Source organism: Cinclus cinclus, chromosome 11 (assembly GCF_963662255.1).
Source record: "Cinclus cinclus chromosome 11, bCinCin1.1, whole genome shotgun sequence".
Taxonomy (NCBI): domain Eukaryota; kingdom Metazoa; phylum Chordata; class Aves; order Passeriformes; family Cinclidae; genus Cinclus; species Cinclus cinclus.
Window position 1 is genome coordinate 20,388,730 of NC_085056.1, and position 18,122 is coordinate 20,406,851.

The 18,122-nt window shown below is 50.2% G+C and overlaps 1 protein-coding gene across 1 annotated transcript in view; it reads right to left on the minus strand.

Annotated features, from left to right (window-relative positions):
* Nucleotides 1-18,122, minus strand: part of LOC134048153 (hydrocephalus-inducing protein homolog) — a 76,213-nt gene that overhangs the window by 46,037 nt on the left and 12,054 nt on the right. The window contains exons 7-17 of the mRNA XM_062499753.1: nt 17,783-17,913; nt 16,275-16,470; nt 12,771-12,963; nt 11,605-11,704; nt 10,299-10,417; nt 8,893-9,116; nt 6,396-6,463; nt 2,549-2,643; nt 1,869-1,901; nt 1,630-1,730; nt 249-384 (exon numbers count right to left, since the gene is read on the minus strand). Of these exons, the coding sequence (XP_062355737.1) occupies nt 249-384; nt 1,630-1,730; nt 1,869-1,901; nt 2,549-2,643; nt 6,396-6,463; nt 8,893-9,116; nt 10,299-10,417; nt 11,605-11,704; nt 12,771-12,963; nt 16,275-16,470; nt 17,783-17,913 (1,396 nt within the window). The remainder of the gene's footprint in view (nt 1-248; nt 385-1,629; nt 1,731-1,868; nt 1,902-2,548; nt 2,644-6,395; nt 6,464-8,892; nt 9,117-10,298; nt 10,418-11,604; nt 11,705-12,770; nt 12,964-16,274; nt 16,471-17,782; nt 17,914-18,122) is intronic.

Genomic DNA, 18,122 nt, shown 5'->3' on the forward strand with positions numbered 1-18,122 from the left:
TGTCTGTGTGTGCAGCAGCTTTTCACAGCCCTCTAAGGTGTCCCACAAGAAAAGACCCTGAAGACTAAAACATAAACTGTTTCCTCAGGAGATTACACTGCATCCTAAAGTTTACATTCAGGTAGGATCCTGCTCTCAGCAGATCTTTAAGACTGAATAGAAACCAGCAAGGACTTATCCAAACCCTTTTCCCCTGGAATAATCTCCTCAGTAATATTTGCAAGAAGGAGGCGCATGTGATGCCAAACCTGGGGAATAAGCCCGTAGCAGCCAGGAAGGTCGGTGTTATTCACAACGAGGAACTTCCTCTCGTAGGGCACCTTGAGGCGGCACTCATCGTACAGCAGGACGTGAGGGTACACTCGCAGCTCAGGAATGAGACATCTGGGCAATGAGATGACCCCAGGGGAATCAGAGATACTGAGAGGATGGGGAACGTTTACCCTCGAAGATTGTGAAATGGAGCATAACACGTTTGTCACTGTCAAATAGACGTTTAACAGCCCGACACTGATAAATTGCCTTCAAAGTCTTCCCACTCAAACATGTCCTGTCAAGGAGGGGCAAATCCTGAGAGGCAGCACCCAGAGACTGCCAAGTGCCCCAAGCAGAGCACAGCTGTCCCACAGCTGCCTCAGCCCCTCCTTTACTCAAGAAGGCTTACAAGGACTCCTGTAACAGTTCCAGTGATCCATGAACTCTGGGGGAACCTTCCCAACAAGGAGCAGTGCTCACCAAGGCTCAAGGAACACACGACTCTAGTGTCTCATTAAAAATGACTCCCTTCTCTCCCTTGGCACTGTTGCCCTGCCTGAGAACTCAACAATTTGCCCTAACCTTGGAGGGCATGAGACACCACCTGTCCTGCAGAGTGGGTGATCACCCCTTCCCAGTTCCTACATCTCCCTCAGTCCTTCAGTCCACAGGTCTATGCCTGTTTCCAGTTGCACGTGCTTAAAAAAAATGCAGCCCAGGCACTGACTGGATGGCTCTACCTGGGAGAGGGAACAGCACCAGGGAACTGCATCTCTCTTGTCATTAAACTGACGCCTGCGGCAGCATAGCAGAATGGAATGCAGCTGCAGCAAGAACAACTTTTGGTTTTAGTCTGAGAACATTAACGCTCAAAATGGGAAGCAGAGGCAAGGAGAAAAACAAGAGCTGGCCTGTCACTTCAAGGGCTGTTTCCCCCTTGTAAGATCCTGCCCTCACCACTCTTGCTGTGAGCCACTTCCCCACGGTCACGTGCCCTCATTAACAGAAGCAGGCCCTGACTCTCAGCAAGCTGCTTGGTGTGTCCCAAACCAGTGCAGGTTGGTTACAACCCAGCACAACTCCACCTCTTGCAGGAAGGACGAGAGGAGTCCCCCGGGAAATTTCTTCCACTTCAAGCACCAAAAACGAGGCCAATAAATCACATCATTCCTGGTCCCTTTAGAAAAAGGCCCAGGACCATGCTGGGCTGTGAGCAGGGGTGCTTTTCAGCACAGGCTGCTTTCCAAGCACTGCTGTTCTCTCATCCGGCTGGGCAGAACATGAGGTCATTAAACAACACGTCTCCTTGGCAGCTCCAGCCAGAAAATCCAGGTCAAGGCAGCGTGCTGGGGGAGGCCAGGGAAGTGCTGGTACCTGGCCATGATGGTCATTGATGCCACTCCATTGCCAATACCCTCCAGGTCCACCAGCATTCTCCGGCAGAAATCCATCACGGTGTTGGAACACAGGGTCACCTGGTGGGAGAGGAGAGGAGAGGAGAGGAGAGGAGAGGAGAGGAGAGGAGAGGAGAGGAGAGGAGAGGAGAGGAGAGGAGAGGAGAGGAGAGGAGAGGAGAGGAGAGGAGTAAATTCCTCCATACAAAAGCTCGTTACCCACGTGTGATATCCTCCAGTTCTTTTTTCATGCTAAAGGAGAGGGAGGATTTTGCCTTAATTCTTCTGCTGGTCCATGTGTAGAGCACAGTCTCTGAGAGTAACAAAAGACTCCTGGCGATACCAGATTTGTTAAACACACCTTGCTATCAGGGTATAGGTCAAATAAATTAAAACATTAGACGAAAGCTCTACACACCACTGTATTCAAATTAAGGGGCCAATTTTTCATCTCACTACAATGACATAAATGCAGAGGAAATCTGCTGACTTGCACAGAATCAGCTTTACAGCAGGAAGTTGAGGGCAAAGTGTGGCCCAGCAGGTGCTGGGCAGTTCATAGCTGCAGAGTTTTTTGTTTGTATGTGATCTCGGCATACGATTTTGGAAACAAAACAGTGCTTCTTCAGGAGCGTCCCGATTAACCCAGCTAACAGAGGCCTCACGCCAGTGCAGATCTCACTCACACGATGCTCAAAGCTGGCAGCAGAGCTAAAGCCCTCCCACACTGCAGTGAAGCTTCAGCTGGATTCTTCCCATACCTTGATATCCTGGTGTCCCTGGGGAGCGATGGTCCCTTGGCTGGGATTCATTGTAAACTCCCTTGGCTCCACATAAAAATGAATTCCCTGCCTCCAGGATGGGTCACTCTGCTTTTGTATTTGATCAAAGCTACTAACAGCAGGCTGAGTGCCATCGTCAGACATGCGGAGCTTGAACCTCAGGGATGCTGGGGAGGGGTTAGTGAGGCAACAGGTCATGGTGTAGGGAAAGCCTAGGAAAAGGACATAAAATTCCATTTAGGCACCAGTTATGTCATGACTCCTGGTGTGCATATCCTGGTAGGATTAAAGTGTGATTGGAGTTCAGCTCTTTATTGTCTGAACTACAGCTCACCGAGAAGCTGCATGAGAAATTAATTGTCATTTAGTTCTCTTTGACCCTGATTCCAGACTGCAGCCTTGAAAATGCCCACTCTTAGCCCTGCTGAGTATTGCAAGCTTCTCTCTGATGGGGAGGAGCTCCCTCACCTGCCCCAAACCAGCACCAGTTATTTCCCACTGATGAGTGTGCACCCACACCAAGCATTTACTCTGAAAATCCAAGCTGTAAAATTCCCTGTTAAGTCTGCCAACACTCTCACAATTTTTAAGATACATAAACAGTGAGTCGTCATTGAGAGAAGCTACATCAAAGAAAGTGAGGATGGAATCAGGAACTAGAATATGATGCAAAGCACCCTAATGCAGTTTCTCTCTGCAGGATCCTTAAGGCATCTCTTGGTTTGGGCCAAACACACTGAGCACGTGACAGCTCAGAGCCCACTCAGCTGGAGGCAAACCCGAGTCTTGCTTTGAGATTAGCAATTAATAACATGTCCCACCTCACCCAAAAAACCCGGACATCACACCCGTGCTGCTCCCTGTGATTGCTGCCTGCAAGTGTTTACCCCGCTTTAGCTCTGAGATTTGCTTTCCCTGCTGGAAAGCCAGAGATACAGCCACACATGGTGAAGCGTGGAGACCCAGGGGCCTGCCAGGGAGATACCAATCTCCATGCCCTGGAAGGAAAGACAAGGAGACGTCTAAAGGGCATTTAACCCAGGGTGACAAAAAGGGATTCTCCCCACAATTCTTTGCTCCTCTATGTTAATGTACCCCAGTTATGTCATCCCTAATGTCCTCCCCAGTTCTGCAAAGTTCTCCTTTCCCTCTTTACCAACTGGCCCAAATTTTCCACAGTGTTCCACCCCCATTTCTTTGTTGGTTGTTGCCCTTTGCCGCACCTTTGTATCGCCCCTGTGCTCTCAGCCCCTTGGACCCTCGTGTTCTACTCTGCCCCCTCTTGCCTTGTACTTAAGCCTCGACCCTCCTTTTTTCTGGCTCTTCTGCTCCTGGACCCCTTTGGTGTGTGGCTACAATAAACCTCCATCAGAACTCCATACAGAGGATCCCTCTCGTCTTTTCTCTGTGGGCTCCTTTCTGCTCCTTGCGGCCGTGTGGACTTAGTGTGTGTTTGTGTGCCTGCCTGACCGCCTTCTACTAAAGGCACTTTTCAGGAAGGTAGCGGCACTTCACCCTCTAGTGCACGCTGCTACGGTGAGGATGTCCTGCAGAGCCCGGACACCAGCCACAACCTGCTCTGCAGTGGACATCTGGCTTGGCTGGCCAGCTCGGTGGGGAGGAGACTTCTCTCCAGGCCTGCTCACCAAGAGTCATTTGAACACAGATGGGGGGAAAAAACAACTGCGGGCACAGCCCAGGGCTTCTTTGTGCACATCAACAGTGATCAGTGCCAGCTCCAGCAGTGACTCCAGCAGGGAGGCAAGAGAGGCCACAAGAAGGACAAACACAGATTTCAAAACCTCCAATGAGACTGAGGTCACCACATGCAGACAGCAATCAACAGTTAAAAAGAAGCAAAACTACAACAGCTGCCTTCAGCTGAAGAGACCTCAGGAATGAAATCGGATTAAGCAGCAAGAATCTGCTATTACAGAACCTGTTGCCTTTCTTGCTTCATTGATTCAAAAAGCAACTTAACAAGTGCCTCAGGGGTGATGTAGAGTCGGGAATAAGCAGCTCAAGAAAGGCAATTAGTTTTCTTGAAAAGTTCATGAACTTCATTGTTATGGGTTTAGCCTTTGTAGTGAATTTCCCTCTCAGTCTGGGAAGGGGATAGGGGTTTGGGGGGTTTTGGCTGTGGGGGGGTGGGTTTTTCTGTTCATGGTTTTTTGGGAGTTATGGCATGATGCCATGGGCAGTTTTGAAGTGGGACCTGAGGTTTTGCAGGGAGCGGACCTTTCCTTCCTTCCACTCGGGGATGGGGAAGCTCGGCCGTGTGGTGCTGTGGGAGGTTGAGTGCTTGTCCCCAGCACTTCACTAGGCTGCAGCTCAGCACCATCATCAAACTCGCCTGCCCTCCCTGCTTCTGCCTGCTGCTGTTTGGCACTGCCGAGATCCCCTGCTGCCCGTGAGTTTGCACAGTTCCTTCCTTCTTCCCTTCCCTTCCCTTCCCTTCCCTTCCCTTCCCTTCCCTTCCCTTCCCTTCCCTTCCCTTCCCTTCCCTTCCCTTCCCTTCCCTTCCCTTCCCTTCCCTTCCCTTCCCTTCCCTTCCCTTCCCTTCCCTTCCCTTCCCTTCCCTTCCCTTCCCTTCCCTTCCCTTCCCTTCCCTTCCCTTCCCTTCCCTTCCCTTCCCTTCCCTTCCCTTCCCTTCCCTTCCCTTCCCTTCCCTTCCCTTCCTTCTTCCCTTCCCTTCCTTCTTCCCTTCCTTCTTCCCTTCCCTTCCTTCTTCCCTTCCTCCTTCCCTTCCCTTCCCTTCCCTTCCCTTCCCTTCCCTTCCCTTCCCTTCCCTTCCCTTCCCTTCCCTTCCCTTCCCTTCCCTTCCCTTCCCTTCCCTTCCCTTCCCTTCCCTTCCCTTCCCTTCCCTTCCCTTCCCTTCCCTTCCCTTCCCTTCCCTTCCCTTCCCTTCCCTTTTCCCTTCCCTTCCCTTTTCCCTTCCCTTCCCTTTTCCCTTCCCTTTTCCCTTCCCTTCCCTTCCCTTCCCTTCCCTTCCCTTCCCTTCCCTTCCCTTCCCTTCCCGGAACTTCCCTTCCCTTCCCTTCCCTTCCCTTCCCTTCCCTTCCCTTCCCTTCCCTTCCCTTCCCTTCCCTTCCCTTCCCTTCCCTTCCCTTCCCTTCCCTTCCCTTCCCTTCCCTTCCCTTCCCTTCCCTTCCCTTCCCTTCCCTTCCCTTCCCTTCCCTTCCCTTCCCTTCCCTTCCCTTCCCTTCCCTTCCCTTCCCTTCCCTTCCCTTCCCTTCCCTTCCCTTCCCTTCCCTTCCCTTCCCTTCCCGGAACTTCCCTTCCCGGAACTTCCCTTCCCGGAACTTCCCTTCCCGGAACTTCCCTTCCCTTCCCGGAACTTCCCTTCCCTTCCCGGAACTTCCCTTCCCTTCCCACACCTTCCCACACCTTCCCACACCTTCCCACACCTTCCCACACCTTCCCACACCTTCCCACACCTTCCCTTCCCACACCTTCCCTGCCAGCTGGGAGGGGATCACTGCCCTGCCAGATCCCACAGCTCCTCCTGCCTGTGATCGTAACTACACCAAAGGGGAAAAACAGTACTTGGCAGGTTAGAAACTTCTGTTACTGCCTTGTTGTTTGTGCTGTTCTGCTATATTCTAGTAAAGAACTGTCATTCCTTTTCCCATAGTTTTGCCTGGAACCCCTGGAATTCCACAGGTACAATAATTTGGAGGGAGGGAGTCATCTTCCCATTCAGCAAGATTCCCTCCTTTCTTGGCAGACATCTTGTCTTTTAAACCAGGACGGAGACACCAGAAAATACTGCCTTTCTATTAGCTGGTACTATTTGATCTCACAATGGCAAAATGCTACCTGAGGCACAAGCAGCCCTGGAGTTCACACCCTGAAGATGCTGCTGCAGTGGCAGAACATGAGTGACGGATGCCTTCACGTTCAAGCGTTCCACTTTGGAATGCACAGATCCCTCATGCTGTGTCTAAGCCCAGGGAACACTCACCAAAGGAAATGTCACCGAAGTCGAGCTCATCGACGTTGAAGTGTACAGTCGGTTCACAGACATGTCCCCTGCGATGAGGAGGAAATGGCTTGGTTAAAGGCAATTGCAAAGTGTCTGGCTGTAGTGGCTTGGGGGCAGAAAACCTAGTCGGGGGCACTGTGGGTTTCAGATCAACACACCACCATGTGCTCAGCACAGTGTCATGTGGACAGGAGGCAGCTAAAGCCCAAGTGGCTAGCAGCCACAGCCACAGATGGGGTTCGGGCACAGGGCAGGCAGGAAAAGCCCCCAAGTTGCTGGTGGTCCCATGAAGGACCCTGAACACACACCCAGACATGGCTCTGTGCCTCAGTTTCCCCATCTGTAAGATGACAGACATAAAGGTGTCCCCACAAATTTCTGTAACCAGCCTTTCCAGCCACAGGTTCCCTGCTTTGCTGCTTCTTAACTGTAACTGGTGTTCCCATGGAGGAACTTTCTCAGCAGATTTTAACCCACACAATCATTACAGAATTTTGAGACATGGAGTCAAGGGAGCCTCAAGAATTCTCTGGAAACAGCAGCAACAATTCTACCCAGTCAACAGATGAATCCTAGAGGAAAGCACGGAGGCTCAGGAGCCAGCCACTGGGGCTGTGCCGCTTCAGCTCTGGAGGAGCAGGAGCAGGCAGGGAGAAACACCCCTCCAGGCTGGGGTGAGAAGTGCCTCCCTCCCATAGGCCTTTGCAGGCACATGCTGATGTCTGAAGTTCTCTTGGCTTGTAGAGTTGTTCCACCCCTGTCCAGCCCCTGTTCACCTCATTGCTATTCCTCCTAGAATGTTCTCCCTTCTCCTGATCGCTATTGCTCCTGATATGCCCATATTGCTCCAGCCCTGTTACCTTATTGGTTCCCCTGGTTGGCTGCCCCTCCTCTGCACTGCTTTTCCCTGTCCCTATAGGACCTTGATCCTCAGGACGCGCCTCTTTCGTCCCATAGTTAACCCTTTGCCCTCAACCCAGTTTTGTCTTTGTCCCTGGACTGCCTTCAAGACCCAATAAACCTTCCCTCGGATTTCCATACAAAGACCTGCCCTTTGCCTGTTTTGTCAGCAACTTTTTGTTTTTAGCAAGTGTGCTCGGGGCTCCAAAAGCACAGCTCGTTCTCAGAGGAGCCCAGTGAAGTGCATCGCTTCAGGAAAGGATCAGCTTGTCACAAGTGCACCAGCTGGCACAGCCAACAGCTACTGCACTTCATCCGTTCAGGACGTGGATGTCCTGAATCTACCACACCACCTCAGCTGTGCTTGAACTCAGCAGACAGGCCCCAACATCCACTGAAATCAGCACTTGAAGCTGCACAACACTCACGAGTTTATTTCATGGCTGATGCCAATCAATGCCCACTCGGCCTTTGGTTAAACATCCAGGACCTGTGAACTGTGCCTTCTGTTGTGTTCACGGGACTGCCACTGGCTCTGCTCTACACACCTCAACAGGGCACACCTGCCCTTGCTCAAGGAGAAAGCTGCTTATGCAATAACATCCTGTGACCACTTTGGGGAAGGGACAGAGGAGAATCAATCATTTGATGGTGGATGGTTCCCTCTTAATTTCCAAAATAAAAAAGCAGTACTCCAAAGACAAAGCCAGCATAATTGTTTCTCTACTGTGGGAAGACCTACTCACCACTTTTCTCTTGCTAAGTGATCACTTGCTTGTCCTTTTTTATCCATCTCCCTTATCTCATTGGTATAATGGACTGCAGATTGTTTTTGTTTCTTTGCTGCCTTGATCCAGGGCCTCCCAACAGCAACAGCCCAGCTCCAAAGCTCCAGTGCAGCCAGCATCAGCTTTCCTGCTTACACTACATCATCCTTCCAGCACATGGCTCGGGCTAGCAGGGACAAGCCCTCATGCTGCTGTGGTCCTGAGGACTGAGCTCGGCCTCCCCTGTTATCACCCCTTCTCCCTTCTACTGGACCAGGATTATCTCTTGCAATGGCACCAGCCCACGGGATCAGCCCTTTCCTGGCTGTGGAAAGGAGGTACCAGAGCACTCTCTGCACAGGAGTTGGGAGCACAGATTGTCCCCCACAGCATGGCCATGAGAGGTGAGGTGAGGCTGCTGCTGCCCATTTGGGATGGATTATTCACAGAAGTTTTTAAAATCACTGCTGCTGGTGCAGAATCACCCAGGCTGGCCCATCTCCAAAGCCCTGGGAGCCTTGCTGGGTGTTCAGGTGGGACATCCCAGAGCAGCTACTGCCCAAAGCTGATCCCTCCCACTGCCTGCTATGGCCCAAGGCAGAGGGAGATCCCTGCAGGGAGGTGTCATTCCAGCTCTCAGGTAGCACACAGGGCAGCAGGCACCTCCCCCCTAAGGCAATGCCACAATCAGAGGAGAGATGAGGACCTCAGGCAGCACCTTTCTTCTCTTCTTAACCCCAAAATGAGGTCGGTGGGGGATGTCCCAGAGACAGCTACAGATGTGCCCAGCAAGCTCCCAGAGTCCTTACTTGATTGTCAGGATTGCAGGCGTAGGAGATCCAGCCACACTGAACTGGAATTCTTCCTCAAACCTCCCCAGTACGGTGGCATTGAAGGAGATCTGGATGGTCTGGATCCCACCTGGTGCAATGATGCCCTCCTCAGGTGCAAACTTGAAGCAGTAGCCCACGTTTGCAGTTGTACAGATATAGGTGAAGGGAGCATCAATAGGTGCTTGGTTAATCAGTTTCACCTGCAGCAGCAAGAAAGCAAAACGGAAATGCACGTGCAGTCTTCCCTTTGTGTGAATTGTTGTCTAGTGACACAATTAACACCCAGAAAAAGCAGCAGAAGATGCTTTGTGATGCTGAATGGCAGAAATCAAAAAAATACAACAGGACAAATTCTGCCTTTGGGTTTGCATGCAAAGCAGTGTTAACTCCACATAACCAGAGTCACTCTGGGGCTATCCCATGGACACAGAGCAGTCCACCTCTGGTCAGCATCAGCAAGCTCATTCAGACCTGGCCCTGAGAGCAGCATGGGGTGATTGCAGCTGCACAGTGAATCACCACAGAGCTGCTGCTGCTGCCCCAGTTAACAGAGCTCCAGCAGTACCATCTACTCATTCACCTTGTCCCATATCATGAAAACAATACATTGAAAATGAGGCATCAGCATCAAAATGTATAGACAGCACCATCTTTTGGTAAGAAAACTCAGCATGTCTTTCCCTTCCACAGCCAAGCTCTTGAAAGTGTCTGGCATGATGTAGTGCCTCATTTTTTACCTCTTTTAGTTGTTCTCCGTTTTCTTTTGCAAACTTGACACTACTGTGGCGGGGAGGGGGAAGGCAAATAGGTAGAAAAATCCTTTGCTTTATTCCTAGGAACACTCTTCTCTTTCTAGAGTCAGAGATGCACCAAGGCTGAAGTGTGGTGCGGGACTGGTCAGCAAGGGAAGAACTGCCAAGCCCTTTGAAAGGGCCAGCACTGAGCCAGAGGGCTGGATGGCTTTCCTGTGACTTCCAGGAATAAGCAGGAGACACCTGACTGAAAATCGTTTGCAATGGACCGAAGCTCAAACGTAGCCAGTTTGTTCCAGCTGCTTCTGAACAGCTCAGTACAAAGGTGCCTTGTGTCTGGAGCTGCCACAAAAGCCTCTGAACATGCAGCTTTTTGAACCCAGTGCTGGTTTCATATGCCAGGGGGCTGTTTTGCAGGAAGCCTCCCAGCTGATCCCCAAGGAAGGCCACACAAAAGCAGGGATTGGGGTTTCATGAACAACAGACACACCTTCCTGACCTCCCAGATTTGACCAGTACATCAAATATTCCCTGCTCACAACTAGCCAGGTTGGCAGGAATTCCACAGATCCACCAGGCTTGCTGCTGCCTCAGGAGCCATCAGGATCCATCCCTAGGCCTGCTGCTCACCTCATAGACGTAGGGGGTGTTGACAAAAATGTTCCCAAGGTTCAGTGTATGAGAGCTGAGTTCAACGAAGGGTCCTTGGCCTTCCCCTATGAGGTGCAGGGGCAGCCTGCTCTCTCGGCCTGGGGAGAGATGTCCATTTCAGTACAATAATTCTCTCTGTTATACTGCATTTTCCAGGCTGCCTCAATGCTAGTCCCTGACTCTGAGCTAGATGCAACCAGCTCCTGTTGCTACAGGAGAAGATCTGGACTCTTCTCTTCCCTTGGGAGATATTCCTTGGGGCTGACTTCCAATTTCTAAGCCATTCCTTGGGCTGCTTTCCAATTTTAGCCACCCATCTGCCGAGTTTAAAACATCCCTGATGTCTTGTAGTGACAGGCCAAGAAGTAATGGGGAAAATTGAAAGAAAGGAAGTTTAGGTTAGATATTAGGAAGAAATTTTGTACTGTGAGGGTGGGGAGACACTGGAGCAGGTTCCCCAGGAGAGTTGTGGAGGTTCCAGCCCCAAAGTGTTCAAAGCCAGGCTGGATGGGGCTTGGAGCTACCTGGTCTTGCCACTAAGGTCCATTCCATCCTTAATATCATTAACTTACTATGATTCTATGGCTTCTTTCCTATGCGCTTAGAGGAGCTTTGAAATCCATTCAATGAAGGCACAAAGCTCATGGTTTGGCAACTGCCAAACTGTCTAGCCCAGTAGCACACGACTTTGTTGCCAAAGCCCTCAACTTCTGACACTCGGCACTCTGTTCCATTTCCACAGACAGAGCTGCAAGGCGACAATTGCCACACAGGGAGAGAAGAAGCTGCTGGCTGAGGGTGGTCCTTCTACAAACACCCTGGGCTCAGCAGGGCTCAGCCACCTCTGGTCTGCTGGTGTCTGGGCAGTGGGATGTGATCCAGGGGCAGGGAGCACATTTCTAACTCAGCTCCTACTGCCTGATGATGGATCCATGTCAAATGGACCCATCCTGGAGGTCAGTGGTCTAGAGGGGCTTAGTGCTGGTTCACTAAAGCTGTTCTGCTCTGTAGCTCTTTGCCCTTTGTGGAAATGCTGGCAAAGTCATGGCATGAAAACGTCTCCCTGCACTGCCTGGCTTGTTCTGGGATCAGTAATCCAGACACAGGTGTTCTGAGCCCTGGCCTTGCACGAGAGACTCCCTGGAAGCTGCAGGGACAGTGGGAATGTGCCAGCTCTGCCTTGCTGAGCAGGGACTCTTCCGAGCAGTTACAGGGGAGCCCAGCGGGCTCAGGCTTGCACCATGGCTTCACTGTGGGTGAGACAAGCAGGGGAAAGGAGCTGTACCTGAGATGTTGCAGTAAGCCACACTTCGATACTCCAGTGCTTCTACAGGTTTAAAGGTCACCTTGATTTTGGTGCAACAGTTCGGCCCAATTTCTCCCTCCTAAGGCACAAAGAGACAGCAAAACGTTAATCTTCCAACTTCACATTTCTTGTTTTCAACCTCAGTCCTCTAAGCCTTTATTTAGAGCATCAATGATGAATGAACAACACAAGGAGCCCAAGGAAACACTCCAAACCCAGCTCAACACAGTGCTGGAAGTGTGTGTTAATGCTCAGCTGATCAGCTCCCACTCTCCACAACAATCCTACTGCTCTGACACAGCAAGCTCTTTGTCACATCATGCTGCTGTCAGCTACAGCAGTGTGGAACTGCCATTGTGCACTGGTGGCTCTTCTCAAGAAGAGAACATGATCCCCTTCCTTGGAAATAAAAAGAATAGTTTCCCGTGTTCTGAAAGAAAGCGGAGGTTGGCATTATTCTAGGGTTTACTCCAGGATGAGAAGGGATTTTGCACTGTGCAGGCACCAGGCATTCATCATCTCTCACAATACCAATACTCAGAATCAGGGCTCTGGTTGATGGCAGGACATGGGGGTTTGCTTGCACAAACAGGAAAGGCTTTCTGTCCCTGTGTGCAAGAGAACTCAAAAGGCCCATTTAGACCTTCCAGCCTTGAGTCCAGGCTCACAGATGACACAGGAAGGGAGACTCAGAAATAGTGCAAGTCATGGATGCAGGAAGGGATTGGCATTTCTAGGATTAACCTTGGGCTGAATTTGGCCTCCTTTTCCCAGCAAACCATTGCATGCTTCAGGTCAAGATGGGAACTGGCAGAGCTCCAACACCCTCTGCTAAACCCTGCACACCACGTACCTACAAGAACTGGTCCCTGTGGACAGTGCAAGGACACGCAACGAGTGCCCTTGAGCTGGAGCCCTGGCAGCAGAGCTCAGCCTTGTCAGGCTCCCTGCCTTGAGCCTGCAGGGCAGAACTGCTTTTAGCAGCGAGCTCTGCAGCCACACCAGAGACATGATGTCTTTCCTCCCAGCACATGGATCCACCTGAGGATCTGCTGAGTGAGTGCATCGGCATCCAGGAGGATGGGGAGGGAGGGTGGGAGGAGGAAGAGAGGGAGGAGGAAGAGGAGGAAAATGCTATCACTTACCACTGGTTCAATGGAAAAAATGTCATCGGAGAACAGCATGGGGTCTTCTTGCACCTTTGCCATCTCCTCCTGGACTGTGTGGCTCACAAGGGCAGTTTTATCTTCACAATAGCCCTTCTCCTGCTCTATATTCTTCTCCTCAATGAAGTTTTCCAGCGATACCTCTGTCAGTGGCTGCAGAAAATAGCACTGCCTGCATCCACAGGGAGAGACAAAGCCAGCAGATCATTTAATAAACCACGCATTTGCAGAGAGAAGTCTGAGTGCAGGAGAGCAAAGCACTTGGGGAGGAGCAGCAGCAGCTCCCCAGCAAGTGCTGACCCCAAGCCACGGGGGTCCCAAATCAATGAGAGGATAACTTGTTCACTGGCACAGCAGGTAGTTTTACTTCACACTTGCAAGCTCAGGAGAGTTTTGGAAAGCCAGCACCCCTCAGAAGAACCCCCTGGCTCAAAGCCTCTGCCAAAACTGAGGGAGAATCCCCCAGGCACCTCAACTGTGTTTTCCTACCCCTGAGCTGCTCGGGGGAGGCAGATAAAGATCACGGAGTGTCCACTGCAGGACTTCCCTGGGAAGGGGAGACAATGCTGGTTTGCAGCTACGTGTTACCAGCATCACTCTTTGTTTCTTCCATTTTGGACCTGGCCTGTTCCCTACTCTGTCTTTCACAAGAGCATCCCAGAGCACTTCCAAAGGAAATCAATTAATTGAGACACCGAACCCCTTCAGTGACATTCAAGGTTTTATATGGATGAAAAGAGAGGCTCTGAGAGAGCGAGGGACTTTGTTGTGCAGGAGGGAGACAGCAAACTCCTGGAGAGACCTTTTCATGATCCAGAGCTTTTTGGGTCCCATGCCAGTACATGGTAGTAGAATGTCCTGAGAGGGAAAGGATCTTGCACTACCTCCTCTCATAAACAAGTCCTCTCTGCTCTGAGATCTCAGAAGCTTCTGTGACAGCAGGACAGTGGTCTTGGAGATAAAACCATCCCTAAGATGGAGGGAAGGAAGGAAGGAAGGAAGGAAGGAAGGAAAGAAGGAAGGGAGGGAGGGAGGGAGGGAGGGAGGAAGGAAGGAAGGAAGGAAGGAAGGAAGGAAGGAAGGAAGGAAGGAAGGAAGGAAGGAAGGAAGGAAGGAAGGAAGGAAGGAAGGAAGGAAGGAAGGAAGGAAGGAAGGAAGGAAGGAAGGAAGGAAGGAAGGAAGGAAGGAAGGAGAAAATGTCCTGGTGATAGTTTAACTAGCATGTGGACAGATGTAACTGGGAAAAAAACCCACAAAACCAAAACCAGTTGGAAATTTACCCTGGGGAAACCTAGTTGCTTCAGAGGGAAAAGTGGATCAACTGGCATTCAGGCTGAGGCAGCCAAATGAGAAAAAATGGAAATCAACAGCCCAGGAAAGTAGCCAGAGAAGGTAAGAGGATTTTCTTTTAGCACGGGGAGCTTGTATGGAAGTGAGATGCTGTCTAAGTAGATAGAGAACAGTGGAAAACCAAGAAGTCCAGGGCACTAAAGGATCCTCTTGCCAGCCATTCAAGTGGGTGAGGGTCCATCTCCTGGTGCTTTGGAGGCAATTTTAAATTACTCTGGGGAGTGTGAGCGACCTGACCCAAAGGAAACTGGAGCTTGGCAATTTGGACATGGCAGTTCTGGCACAACAGTTCTGCCAAGGCAGTTTTGGGCATGGCAGTTTTTTGGCATGGCAGTTTTGGCACAGCAGTTTTTACATGGCAGTTTTGGCACAGCAGTTTGTGTGGTGTTTTTTCAATTTTGCACTTCAGTTCATGCAAGCAGCTGAGCAGAAAGGGTGTAGCCAGCCACCCTCGTTGTGTAGTGGATTGTGTCTTTTGGCTGGTTGAGAGGTGATTGCCTTTTTCTTTCTTTCTTTCTTTCTTTCTTTCTTTCTTTCTTTCTTTCTTTCTTTCTTTCTTTCTTTCTTTCTTTCTTTCTTTCTTTCTTTCTTTCTTTCTTTCTTTCTTTCTTTCTTTCTTTCTTTCTTTTCTTTCTTTCTTTCTTTCTTTCTTTCTTTCTTTCTTTCTTTCTTTCTCTCTTTCTTTCTTTCTTTCTTTCTTCTTTTTCTTCCCCCCCCCTCCCCCCCCCAGCAATGGTTTACAAATGATCAAAAGCCATTGCTGCTTCTGCCAGCAAGAGTGTACTAACTCAAACAGAACCCCCCAGGAAGGACTCAGCTGTCCAGCCCCTGGCTGCAAGGAGGGTCTGAGCCTGGTGTTAATATCAGAGGATAGTGCAAAAGACACCTGCGTGCAGTGTCAGCAGGTGAATGATCTGCTCTGTCTGGAGGCAAAGCTTTAGGAGGAAGTGCAAAGGCTGAGGAGCATTAGGGAGAGCAAAACAGAAATTAACTGGTGGAGTTACACCCTTCCAACCCTGAGAGAAGCTCAGCAGGAGTCAGAGGAGCCTTGCCCTTGTTGCAATCAGGCAGAAGGAGGAGACCTAGGAGACAGTGGGGAATGGAAATGGCTCTCTATTGGAGAGGCAATAAAATTATATCCTGACCCCTATCACCTACCCAGTGCCCTGACAGAATAGGTATGAGGCCCTGCATCCAGAGGGTCAGGCAAATGACACTAAAGAAAAAATTCTGTCTGGAGAATGTCCCAGTTGCACTTTGTCTGTCAGCCAGATCACAGCCTCAAGTACTAAGAAGAAAAGAAAAAGAAAAGAAGGGTAGTGGTAGTGGGTGACTCCCCTGTAAGGGGAACTGAGGGCCCTGTGTATTGACCAGATCCATTCCACAGGGAAGTCTGCTGCCTCCCTGGGACCCAGGTACTGGATATCAGCAGGAGATTCCCTAAGAACTAATGAACTTCATCTGTTCACCACTGTCTGGTGTACAGTGACTGTGAAAGAGTTCTCAATATTCAGTGAAACAAGGAGAGGCATCAACAAAACTTCCACTCTGGACTTCTGGAGGGCAGACTTCAGCCTGTTCAAGAGACGGGTTTGGAGAGTACCTTGGGAAACAGCCCTTAAAAGCAAAGGGGTCCAGGAAGGATAGACATACTTCAAGAAAGAAGTCTTGGAGGCACAGGAACAGACTGTCCCTGCGTGCTGAAAGATGAGCTGACAGGGAACACAACCAGCCTGGATGGGCAAGGAACTTTTGAAGGAACTAAGGGGGGGGGGGGGGGGGGGGGTGGTAGTAGGTGTATCACCTTTGGAAAGAGGGGCTGGCAACTCAGGAAATGTTTAAGGATGTTGCCAAATCATGTGGGAAGAAGATTAGAGTCAAAAGCCCAATCAGAACTTCAGGAAATCCAGTCACTGCAATCAACCTTCCCTTCCCAAAATGCTATCCTTAGCTGGAGTACAAATGGAAATGGAATGCTGAGTGCTGAGCTCCTGAAGCCCAAGACACACATCCTAATACCAAAGATGCTTTACTTGGCCTAAACCATTCAAAAGCACCAACACCCCCCTGAGGCCATACGTTAGATTTAGTCTTGGGCCATGTATCTCTCTGAAATGCATCTTTCAAACCAACCTTCTCTTCAGTTTATTCTCATCTTCCTCAGTAGGAAAAGTCTTCCACTGGAAGTGGGCTGTGATGTTACTCCTGTTTTCGATGAGCACGGTTGTGTAGTTTGATGTGGTGATGAAAGTGTTCTCAACCTTCACGGAATTGGTGCTCAACCCAATGTTGACATCTACAGCTTCTCCGTGAAGGTTTGTGCAGATACCTTTTTCACCTGGAACAAAGCAAAGAGGAGTCTTTGCTCAGCTCAGTTGCTGATGGAAGCACAAGGAGCTGAGCAAACCACAGTTTGCACAAGGAAGTGTCACAGTTTTTAGCTGAATGACCATTCTATGGATCAGTACATTTATCACATCCTGAGAGCTCTGTGTGTACAGCGTGAGGATGTCCTGGGCACCTCCTCAAACACCTTATTTCTCACTGTGTTGGTAGAGGTTTGGCCCCAAGGTGACAGTATGTACAGTGAGATTGGGCAGATGTGCTCAGGTGACCCACTCAGATCACCAGGATTTCTGCATCAAAGCCCTCCAGGTGACGCTGAGGAGCCCTGTTCAGTCTGGCCTTGCCCAGGGTCTCCCCTGGGCATCCCACGAGACTCCTGTCTCTCCTGATCCCTTGGACCCCTTGTTGCTGACAAGCAAATATGCCTGGGGGCATGTGGGCAGAAAAAGGAGGCCCAGAGGAACCAGTGAAATGACAGCCCACAGCAGGAGGGGACACAGGTGAGGAAACACAACCAGCCCGGCTCTGCAAGATGACAAAACTCTACAAAATGAACACCATGAAAATCATCATCATCATTATCTCCCTGTCCAAACCCACAGCCACATCAGTCTTGAAATATTTTGTATTGTTCTGATCTCAAGACCCATTTAAAATTAAATTTAAAAGGGACAAAAGAAATATTAATAAGTACAGAGCAGCGTCTATATGAAGAATGAATGGGATTTCTCAGTCTACAAATCAAATGGGAGATAGATGTGAGAAATTTGCAACATCCATGAGCAGCCTAGGAAATGGGGATGTGGAAAAATTTGTCTTGATTTGTCACCAAACAGGAACTCGAGGGCCTGAAAATGTTATTGGACAGAAACTAGATATGTGTGTAGAGGCCAAAACAGAAAAAGGGTCCGTGCCAATGGAGAAGCAGCAGATGGGGACAGAGGTGTGCAAGGAATACATTGCATTGGAGAGACTGTGCTGGAGACCTCACGCCTCACATACAGCACTGCCCAACAATAAAATAATTTAACTGCACCCAGGCATAGCCACACAATAGTGGAGAATCAGGATTCCTCCTTCCTCTACTCAGCAACTCCCAGCAAAACAGGATTCCAAAAATCTTTGCCCTGTTAGAGGGGATCCACTTTATCAACCCCCTAAACACCAATGAGTTCTCAGTTTTCTTTGGGGTAAAGCTGTAACAGGGGTGGTGGTACACCTAGAGGGAATCGAGGGGGATGGGACAACAGGGAGTGATGGTGGAGAACTGTCCTGTGCCCCATGCAGTGCCCAGCACTCACCTGTGTTGCAGCACACTACCAGGGACCCGGAATGGTCACCGACCGTCAGCGGGTGAAATCCCACTGTCACCTGCATGGTGTCACCAGCGGCCAGAGTTCCCCTGTCTGGAACCACGCAGAAAGGACTGCAACACAAAGACAGAGATCAGGACTCAGTGCCACATCTGGGGATGATACTCCTTCTGCAGTGCAGGTCACTTCAGCTCACTTGGGCAAGCAGGGAGCAAACAGATCACAGTCAACAGAAGACAGACAGAACAGACAGGATCAGGAACAGCTACTGACCCACTTCTGAGAAGATCCAGCCCTCAGAAGATCCTGTGGGATAAAATGA